The following is an 11,924-nucleotide window of genomic DNA, read 5'->3' as shown; positions in this document are numbered from 1 at the left end:
TACGCATATCTATATATATATATATCTATATATATGTATATATTCATGAATTCATTTTTTTAATTTAAAAAAAACACTTGAATTATAATAATAAATGTTATTTTTTAGTAAATCGAGAAAATGATTCTATTGAAGCAATACAAATTAATTTATTTATTTTACATATATAAGTAATACTTGCTTTCCAATTTAAAATTGATAAAAAAAATTAATAAAGTCAAATTGCGCTGGTTCCAACTTGAAAAGCTAATATCGTTTCATATCCAGTGTACTGATACTTTTAGGCAATGATTTTGAAAATATTTTTTTGTCATAAGAATTTTCAATTTATTTTTCTAAATTATAAAAGACAATATGAAATTTATAAAATTATTTTAAATAGTTTTGTTTAAGAAATTAAAAATGCATAATTATCAAGATGTGCATATTCACATGACTAATATTAACACATTCTTAAATTTAGTGAGATTAAACTTCATTAACAAATTTTATTAGAAGATGTATAAAAGCAAAAGACATTTAAATATTTGAAAATATAATGTTCGTTTATAAATTAATATAATATTATTTTTACTCTTACAATAAGTATGTATTTTGCTTCGTTTATTGTTTTCATTGTAACCTAAACCATTGATGTTATTGAAATCATTAACTAAGTAATACTAATAGGCAATTTTTCATTTAGAATCTTTAATAAAATTTCAACATCAGTGCCCACAAATTAACTGATTTTATTTTTTTAATTGAAAGAGTAATTAATCAAAGAAAAAGTCTAAATTTTACGTTCCCAAATCTTGTCTAAATTAAAAGTGTACATGCTTATATACTTTATTAATTTTTATAATGTAAATGTAATAAAATTTATACTTAAATTAATTTATCAAAAATATATTTATTGCACACTTGCACATGCTGATTTGTGCTTTATTAAATTTTTTTTTATAAGTGAAAGTTGGAGTTTATATTTTAAATAATATATTTGTAATTTATTTTGATAATTGAAATGACAAAATTTTTAATTTAAAAAATTTGATTTTTCTTATTTTCGATTTTATTTGTGTAAATCTAATACTAAATGTTAAAATATGAAAATTATATTTTAGTTTGTTTTGTACTAAAAGAAATTAGTATTTTTAAGTGAAATACGAACCTAAAGTCCTCAAAAATAAATATTAAGTTAAATAAATTGAAAACATAATATAATAAAAATATAATTAATTTTTTTATTCAATTCAATATTAGTCCTAAAACTTAAAAAAAAAAATTTCGCAAAGTATCGGACCTCAAAATCTTTCATTTGAATAATTAAGGTGGATAAAACAGCAACATAGCGAAACTACATAATAAGGAATCGTAATTTGATGGAAGTATTAAAATGCAAAACCGTCGTAAAGAAAAGGCAAATGTTTTCAATGTAATTAAATATATCGAGCAAAAATATCAGAACCGAAAATTTTATTATTTAATATTGTTAATATTCGATGATCATATTGAAAAATATATACATAAATGTACATACGTAATATGTTTGTACGCATATTCAAAAATAAATAATTTTGGAACACATTTGAGCAATAATTAACTGTGCATGAACCCAATACAGAGAAAAAACATTTCCTTAAAAAAAAAACAGTGATTTCTAAATAACAAATGTTCAAAACAATTAATAAAAACGCTAAAATGGCATGCAAATGGAAGTGAACATTTGCAGGAATGAAGGTGTACCGGAAACAACTAACACAAGGACACTTTAAAAAAATACATTGTGTTAGGCAACTATTAAATTAAATTAATTAAATCAAAGCAAAAATATTTTGCTGGAAAAAATAGGCAAAAAACTGAATTAAGCTGATACTGAGATCAAAGTGATAATGTCCATTCGCGATTGATGGTAAAAATAAACAGCAAACATATAAAACGTTATTGTATAATATGTATTACAACAAATTTTTGCTTAGAGTGTCGAGTGTGAATGGGAATGCATTAGGAATAGGTAGGATTATATAGACTAAGAAAGGAAATTAGATTCTCCTTCCTTTGAAATGTCTGCTAGAAAGACTTAGATCTACAGGAACCAAGAAGATTAATTGTAATGTATCTTACGTTATTTTCCACATGATTTTATTTAAACTAAAATATTTTTGCTTAAAGGCTTAAAGCATTATACAAGTTTAGAGCGTGCTAATTTTGTAGTAAAAATTTATCGAATATGTTCTATTTTAAGATCTAAGTTGGAACTGAAATTTCGCAATATTCTTTTTGTCTTCTAGAATCTAGGATATGTATTTACAATGTTCCTTACCAAAGTACATTTTTGTGTTCGTAAAATAAAATTATGGTTGTAAAGAATTGAAATTTAAAATTGAGAGCATGTTTCAATAGCAGAAAGCAACTTTAAAAATATTTTATCTACTATTTTTTACTATTTTTTACTATACAGCCCTATACAGTTACTCTTCTACTTGATTCGAAGTATACAAAAAGAATATTTATTTATTAATCCATTTTATCTTTCAGACAGTTTTACAATTCGTATAAAATAGATACTTCAATACAAACACTTTTTTTTTAAATTCCAAGTTCAAAAGTCAGATCTGAATGTTTGTATGATAGAAATTCTTTGTGGTGCTTCAAAAAAAGTCTTGTAATCTCAGAGCAATAATGAAAAGCATTTCGTATGATTTTTTAATAGGTAAATCTCTCGAAATGCAAGAGTTCTTTTAAAATCGAAAAACAATAATAAAATGAAAAAAAAACTATAAAATAAAAAATTTTTGGTCCTAAGTTTAGAAAATAAAATCAAAAGAATCAATAAAATTTAAAATCAACAAAAAATGCTTTTGGTGGAGGCCAACTAAAAAAATTACAATGTCGTAAAATTTTTTTTCAATTTCTTATTTTAATTTTATTATATCACATTTCTTACTTTGTATTTTAATTCTATAAAAAAAAAATAAACAAAACAACTAAATTCGAGTTCAGTAATATTGTTTTAATTCGGTTATATGACCCGCCGAAAAATCTTTTAAATTTTTTTTTGATTACAATTTACCTTTTTTTTTATATCTTTTACCTTTTCTCAAAATTGTTTTTTCTTCAATCTTTATTAAATCTTCAGAGAATTTTTGCCAAGATTAAGTTCTTCACTTCATTTTGTATACAGATGGTATGTATGTATGCACGCAAATGTAATACGTATTGAGCAATAGAATTAGGAACTTTATACAGTAATATGATATTTGAGAGTAAATTATGTTATGAAAGTATTGCAATTATCAAAATACTTAACATAACACTGGCAGCCATAATCTCTAATATCATAAATTTATCTAATAAAAAAAAATAATAGAAATTTATTGATGGCCAAATGTATTGATGTCCTACTATGTAAATAATTTTTGTCTTACGTTAATCTTATTTAAGAAATAAATCTTCGCAAGTTAATATATTTTTCCAGCCCTAAAAAGTTTATCAAATATGAAGAGAAACTATTTTATATGTGTGTAGGTGTTTCATAACTCTAATACTGCCCCTGTTTTGAATGTAATCTTGATCCACTAATTAGATAAATTTTAAATATGTTAATATGAGAAAAAAATACATGGAGAATTCAGAAAGGTATACAACAACATATACCATTGGTTAGAGAAGTGAAAATAGGTACAACTTTTGCTCCGGACTAGGTGGGAAATCTCAAGGGATTCGGAGTTACCGGGATTTTCAGGAAATTTTTACTTATCTAAGTATTTTTGATTATAACTTCCGCTCTAAAAAGGATAAGAACTTAAAATAGACATGTTACTCGATTCTGTATTTTATGTACCTCCGCAGTACCAAGCTTTTGAACTTTAGAGAAAATTAAATTTTTCCTTGTTTTTTTTTTCAGTTTATTCCGACTAGGTAATTTCGTATGATATTTTTTGGAACCTTGATATTTGTTTTTTATAGAATTTTGCCCAGCTGCTTAAGCTTTAATTTAAGTCCTCAATCTTTTAAAAATTATTTATGGTACAGAAGATATAGCGCAAAAATCAAAAATATTGTGAGCCACAAATTCAATTAAAAATCAAAGTAGGTAGATATTGCTAAAACTAAAATTAAATTCAATTTAATATTTCTTTATCAAAAACTTTGGAAAAATACGAATTCCTCATCCAATAATTTTACAATTTTCTCAAAACACACATTCGGCAAACATTTATGTTTTTCTTTTTTCAACTCTATTTCTATTCAATCGTATATTTTGAATTAATTGCTTTACTGTAACACCTCTTTAGCTGCATCAACCGTATACAAATTTTAGTTTTTCTAGAAATTTGTTCAAAATTTATTAATCCCATTAAATTATTTATTAATTATTCTTTAAATTCATAATGTACCTACCATATCATTTACAAACTCCATTTTGTGTAAAAAAAATTAAATTTTCCTATTGGAATAAATTTTTTTTCTATTAAAATAAATGTCACAATTTGTATGGCATGTCTTTAAAAATTCGCTCCAGCTGGTTAATTTTAATAAATTCAGATGCCAAATGGTGTCTAGATTCCGAAAATATTTTTTCCAAATTTTTAAATTGCACCCAATGTGAGAAAAATGCATTTAAGAATTTCAAACCATATAGGTACTATTCTTTACAAAAATTGGCGAAAATTAAAAATCTAAAATTTTGTTTACCAAGAAAAGTTTCGAAAAAAAATTTTGGATTACTAGATTTTTTTTTTTTCGTAATACAAAATTCTAGTTTTTCTTTTTAAAAATTTCAAATTTTTTAAAGTCAATTTTTATTTTTCAAATTAAAAGTTTGTATAAAATTTTGTTTCAATTTTATTATTATTTGTAACATTTCAATAAAAACATTAAAATTCGGATTTTTTATCAAAATAACGGTTCTTAAAAATGTTATGTGTGTTTTTTCGAGTGACTCTTGTCATCAAAAATTAATTATAGTTGATTTTTCACTATTATAAAAATTTACTATTTCTATTCAATATTTATTGATCTCTTGACCTTAGTCAATTTTAAGATGAAAAATATAAAATATTATTGTAACTAAAAGAAATTCTAACTTTCCGTTGAATTTTAATTTGTTTTCATATTCAATGGCCTGTTCGCATTGTAAGATTTTAACTAAAGATGTCATCTTAATTTGGCCAATAATTAACAATTTTAGTTTGCAATGGCAACTCAATATTAAGTAGACGTCGCCGCATTCGCGAAAATGACGTCTGTCATACACAAACTTTGACAACAAAATTTTACAATATTATTATTTTATTTTATTGAAAGAGTTATTTATTATTTTCTTTATCGCTTCTTAAGTTATTTTTGGTAAATAAATTGGTGTTAATATTGAAAATATTTTTAATCATTAACAATAAATTTGGTTTTTTAGAAATTTTTTATATTGTGTGTGAAAAAAATAACTTGTTTTCTTTCTTTTAGGTTTTTAACAAAGCTAGAAATGGGAGATATACCTCAGTATAAACATTCATCGGAAGATATATCTGCTTCAAATGTTTTATTTATTGCTAAATCGCTTGCTCTTGCCTTGCAGCAGGTTGGTTCTTTGAAGCCAACGCCCGATGAAAAAACTGCGTTAGCTATAAGCAACTGGTTAGAAATGTACAGACCACAAGATATGGATGATTGTATGAAAAATTTTCATAAAGAAAAAGAAGAATTACTGCTAGAAATGCGAAATCTAAAGTCACAGATTTCTGTAAAGAATGAAATAATTGAAGAACTGCAAAGAAAAGTATCTAGAAAAACTGAACAACTTAGTCATACTGAGGCGCTTTTGCAGCGTGAAATTGTTTTGAGATCATCATTGGAAACACAAAAAATGGCTTTAATGTCAGCTGTTAGTGAACTTAAACTCCAAAAAGCTGCGTTAGAACGCAGTATTGTAGAAATTGGCAGCACTCATATGGAAATAAATAACCATGCTTCAACTCCTAAAAAATCGTCACCTTCAGAAAGTGCTAGATTTAACAATACTGGAATGAGTGCATCTTTTCATGGAAGTATTTCAAGTGTTGAGAAATCAAAATTATCCCGAACTCCACCATCATCTTTTCGACATCAAGTATCACCAAATTTTAATAGTTTACCAAGATCGGCTTTGGCAAGTTTAAATGTGACCTACTTAAATGACATTAATCAAAAGCAAAACATGGATAACAATGCAAATTTAAAAGAGCCACGTTGTGTAGGTTTCGCTGAGGAGGAAAGAGTTATACAGGATTTAGCTAATTCATTTTTAAGTCAAAGTTTAATTGCTGAACCAAATAATCGTAAACCAAAAAGACTGAAAAATTTATTTGGAAAATTACGCCGCAGTCATAGTGGTGATCTAGAAGATGTAGGCATTGTTGGTGACTTTCAACGAGGTGGGTTTAGAGCTACTGCTTCACCAAGATTGTGTTGGAGTGGAAGTGTTAAATATCAACTAAAAGATTTTAAAATTTGGAATGTAGATGATATATGTTCCTGGTTTTATGACATGGGTTTAGGATATATTGAGGAGAATGCAAGACGTTGGTTGGTAGATGGAACAAAAAATTTAATAGAATGCGCACCAGCTGACATGGAAAGGGAATTAAATTTAAAATCTCCTTTACACAGAAAAAAAATTGTGTTGGCTGTAGCAGAATTAAGTGGAAAAGAAACAGATGAATTAATGCTGTGTGCAGGAAAATTAGATACAGCTTGGGTAATTAAATGGTTAGATGACATTGGTTTGTCACAACTTAAAACATCTTTTTTAACTGAAAGGATTGATGGTAGAATGCTTCACAAATTAACTATGGATGATTTAGCTATTTTAAATGTCCAAACTTTGTTGTTTGTGGCTAGCATAAGAAGAGGAATTCAAGTAATGCGTGAAAATAAATGGGATGACAATTGTCTAGTTAATAGATTTTTACCAGAAAATATCAATGAAGAACCTGTGCATTTATGGACTTCCAATCGCGTAATGGAATGGTTGAGAGGAGTCGATTTAAGTGAATATGCGCCAAATCTGCGAGGAGCTGGGGTACATGGTGCTCTTATGAAATACGAACCAAAATTTAATGCTGAACTATTAGCACAATTACTTTGTATTCCTCAAAGCAAAACACTGTTAAGACGTCATCTATCAACAAGATTTAAAGAATTATTGGGTAGAGATGTAATTCAGCAAAAAAGACAAGCTGAAAATACACTAGGGTACGTCCCATTGACCGTAACAAGTAAAATGAAATATCCGAAAAAAGGTCAATTTTCATTGAAAAGAAGAAAGAGTAATAAAGGTCCCGAGGAATGGAGCGAATTTGTATGTCCTTTTGGGCCTTCTGATGACGAAGAACCAATAACTTCGAAACCACCGATCAAAACTAAAAGTTGTTTGTCTTCCAATTATTAACTTTAGAAATATGTTTTTTTTTTATATTTTTATTATTGAAAGTGCTTTTAACATATTAATTTTTTTTTTTTGAAAAGTTGAGTTGAATTGCCGAATTTTTTTTCGATTTTTGTACACTTAGGTTAATTTTTGATAAATCCATGAGAGATGGTAGTTAGTTTTATTATTTATTCCAAAATAATACTTGTATTTGAAAGTGCTTTAAATTTTATATTTAATTATAATAATTCTTAAGCTCCGAAATAACAAAACTATTTTGTTCTGTACAACAAAATGAATGCATTTTTATAAATAACATTCAGTATATCGAAAAAATTTTCAAAGTATTACAGTCAACCATTTATAGGCTATTAAATATGAAATAAATTTTAATAATAATAGTGTATTGCTCAACTATATAAGAGAAACCTTTTACATGATGTTTTTTTTTATTTATACCTTATTTTGTAACAAAATCAAAAATTATTAAAATCATAAGACTAATCATATATATATATATTTTCTATAATATTACTTAATAAAGTCAATTAATTGTTATTTGTACAATTTTCGATTATAATATTTGACAAGTTGCTTAATAAAACAATTTTTCTATTAAATATACGGTATGTATACATAAAGTAACAGTTTTTAATTTTTATTTTAATTATATTCCATTTAAACATCAGTGCTTACTATAAGTTTTAATAATTTCAGCAATAATTAGTAGTAAAGATTATACGGTAGGTTAAAACATATTTGTTTAAAATATTCGTAATATTATGTTGCTTATAACAGTGTAGTACCATGGTTTATAAGCATGGTATTACACATTTGTATTTGAAAAAATTTCACTGATTGAAGGCATCTTTTTGTTTTGTAAGTTTTCCAAATAGTTGTTATGATCATTTTGTATTTTGTTGAGGAAATTGTTAAAACGAAATTCTTGTATACTGAAATTAAAATTGTTTCGATTTTAATTGTTGTTTTTAAGTTGTATATCATTTTTAAAATATAATAATATTGAAGACAAATAATAACAAGTCAATAAAAAGACGAATAAGATTTACAAATACAAAATTTTAGATGAAAATCCTGTACTCTTAAAATTATTGCAGCTTTGACACTTAATTATACGGCAAATTTAAGATTGCAGTTTATCATGTAATATATTTGTTGCTATTTAAAGTTACGCGCTTCTTTTCGGGAATTTTTAAGTCAGTTTTCAATTTTTCTAAATTTTCCAAACTAAAACTATCGGTTTCACTATGAAAATAGTAATAAACTCTGTGAATATCACACACAAATAAATTAATCGGGTTTCCTTTTGCTTAAACATAAGGAGAATAACCGTTTTATATTAAATTTTAATGGTATCTAAATATAATTGAATTTTATTCGATTTACTGCAACTATATTCTATATAGGCTATAAATATGGACATAATATTTTTAACTCAATGTTAAAATTAAGTTCGTTATTCAATTAGGTAAGTATATGTACTTATAAAATATAAGGTTTATTTTTAACTTTTCTATTAATAACTGTTTTTTTGTGTAAGAGTGAATCGAATATCTTATTATTTTTATTATTTTTGTACAGAATATGTCCCTTTTCAAGCATTTATTTCATATTATGTATGTATATATGTATATGTGCCTACATATATACATATAATACATATACAATTGCTTTAAAATACAAACATATTTTTCTTTTACCATGTTTTTTTACAACATAGTGATTATTTGATCTTTAACGTTATATTTTTATAGATTAACAATAATTTGATGCTTTTTCCCATACTATTTCTATCATTTTATACTATTTTATTAACACGAATGTGCCGTACAATATTGTATAGTTACATAACTTTTCAAAATATATAAAAAATATATTTTAAATGAATAATATATCCCATGCTAAATTGCACTATAGACATTTCCTTTTTTTTTTTTTTAAAAAATGCCCTACGAATTCATTATTTAAAAATAGAAATTTTTAAATAGAAATAAATTGTATTTTCATGCTTATTATATAATTTATTAGATATGTAAATTATGTAATAATATTTTGAATAATCTAAATTCCCATAATATGATTTCATTCATAAATAGATGAAATTCCGTTACTCTTCTGAAATAAAAATATTATAAAAGAGGAATTAATCTCTTTGGAAATTTTTTAAATAAAATACCTTTAATATATGTATAGTAGGTGAAATTTCCCCTACCATATTTTAATAAAAGAAAAAAAGCTTTAAATAGAATAATGAAATAAGCTTTTTCAATAACAACAATAATGAATATTATTCGAAAGGATATATGCAAGGACATTTTTGAAAAACAATTTTTACTTAGTTTCGTCGTGATTCTTGTACCGTTAAAACGATTATTCGAGGAAAAAAAAAATCGTATATAATTATTTTATTATTATTTTAATACCGTTATACATTTATCTAAGCCGGCTTAACTCAAATTGTGTATAACAATATAATATTTAATATACATACTATATATGTATATAACTCTGTTACATTTATTTGCATAATATATGAACATTTTATTGTTTTTTAAACATTATATTATTTTATAATAAAAAAAAAAGAAGTAAAAAAATATAAAAATTTTATAAATTTGTAAGTGTTTCGTAATAAATGTTTTTTTTTACCCAATTGTGTATAATAATGTGTATTGTTGTCCGTTAGTAGTCAGTTACTCGTTCTCCAATATTTTTTCTTCCATGAAATTAATAAGAAAATATATTGGATTATAAATGATAAAAATAGTTATAGAAATTTTTATTTCATTGCAATGTTTAAAATTGAGTACATTTGAATCATTCATTCAATTTATAAATTTCAAATTTATGTGAAATTCTAATTATATTAAAAATTTTATTCTTAAATTAAAATTGAATTGATTTGAATATTAAATTGAAATTTATAAAATAAAATTAAAATTTTTATTTTTTTCATTTTTTTTTTTTTGCTAAGTAGTGGTAATCGAGCTACATATTATTATGAATCTAAAAATTCTGAATTAAAAATTCTTAAGGAATTTCGAGGAAAATATTACTAGTTTTCATATCAAGTTTAAAAATAATGAGTCTCCATAAAATATACATATACAATAATATTTACCAAAGTCAAGGATATTATTCAAAATTTAAAATATTATAAATTATAATTCAGAAAACCTAAAAGTTTTTCATTTGTGGAATTTGAAACTAAAATTAAAAATTTACAATTCAAATATCAAAATTCATTTAAGATATAAGTTTAATTTGGATTAAAACTTATTATTTTTTAATGATAATTTAGGATTATTCTTGAAATTTCATCAAAAAGTAAGTTGATTGTGAGTGTGCATAATTAAATTTGAAAAATAATTGTAGTATTCCCGATGGGGAAAATTTGTTAAAATATGAATTGCTTTGAGTATAATTTGCTGTTTTTATTTGATAAAAATTTGAAAGAAGTTTTTAATATGATTGTCTTGAATTAGTTTAATAGTAATCGATTTTCGCCGACCGCATTGAATACAATAAGAGAGGTATTGTCTTCTGCTTCCACTTTTCCGGTTTATAGAAATGCAAAACAATTATTTTTATCCAGGATTCCTGTAATTGCATGCTTGTCTGATTACAAATTCTTGCTTCTCAAATTGGGCTAGAGAGACAAGAGTACTTATTGGGTCTCAAATTCTCAAGAACGTTTTTAATTATTTGTTTTATGAAATGAAAGAATTGATCAATTTTTAAAACAGAATTTACACTTTTGATCACATATAAGAAAAAATCAAGGCTTTGTTAAAATTTTTTATTTGCATAGTTTTGTTTCACTAAGAAATTAAATAGCCTACTTTTTGGTAACATCAGACTTCTAAAAGAATGTCTTTAACTAAAAAAACTGACATTACATTTTTCGGAGCTATATTAAGTAAAAGTAATAATGATTAAGTACGTGTACATAGCCATAAAACTATATGCTATGTAAATTTTTTAATTTTTACAATGCGGTCGGCTATTTTCTTATTAGATCAGTGTGTTTTCTTAGTTTTAAATTTATTCAATTATAAAATAATTAAAATATAATGAAATTTATTAAAGCATGATTTTAAAATTAGTATACATATGTATATAGTGTAAGAAACTATAACTGTTGCGAATTTTTGTAAAAATCAAAATTACAAAGTAAACAATAACCAACTGCTTTTTGTTATTAAAAATATTTTTATATTGCATAACTGGAGGCTTATTTATAGTATGAAGAAAGATTAAGTTTCATAAAATCACAGAAGTTTTTTTTTAAAGTAAAAACAATTTTAATTTACTATACAAGTATATTTTATTTTTAATTTGTACTCAATTAATCAACAGACTAGTTTTTGCTTAAAAATATTGAAACTAAAATGTTCCATAATTACCCAATTATTTTCTGTTGTGTTTGTAATTCTAAAAATATATGATTTTTATAATGAGAATTAATCACAAATCTAATTGATTTGTAATACCATTTAACGACAAATAAGTATTC

The 11,924-nt window shown here is 24.2% G+C and overlaps 1 protein-coding gene across 1 annotated transcript; it reads left to right on the top strand.

The window, feature by feature from the left end:
- Window positions 1-5,221: 5,221 nt before the first annotated feature.
- On the top strand, window positions 5,222-7,799 carry LOC129610345 (liprin-beta-2). Its single transcript, XM_055522904.1, has 2 exons — window positions 5,222-5,331; window positions 5,446-7,799. Exon 2 carries the CDS (start codon window positions 5,465-5,467, stop codon window positions 7,406-7,408), a length of 1,944 nt encoding a protein of 647 aa, XP_055378879.1. The 5' UTR covers window positions 5,222-5,331; window positions 5,446-5,464; the 3' UTR covers window positions 7,409-7,799.
- Window positions 7,800-11,924: the final 4,125 nt, after the last annotated feature.

This window comes from Condylostylus longicornis, unplaced genomic scaffold (genome assembly GCF_029603195.1).
Source record: "Condylostylus longicornis isolate FDR11 unplaced genomic scaffold, ASM2960319v2 ptg000004l, whole genome shotgun sequence".
Classification (NCBI taxonomy): domain Eukaryota; kingdom Metazoa; phylum Arthropoda; class Insecta; order Diptera; family Dolichopodidae; genus Condylostylus; species Condylostylus longicornis.
The sequence above is the reverse complement of the archived record's forward strand: the minus strand, read 5'-3'. Positions and strand labels throughout refer to the sequence as shown.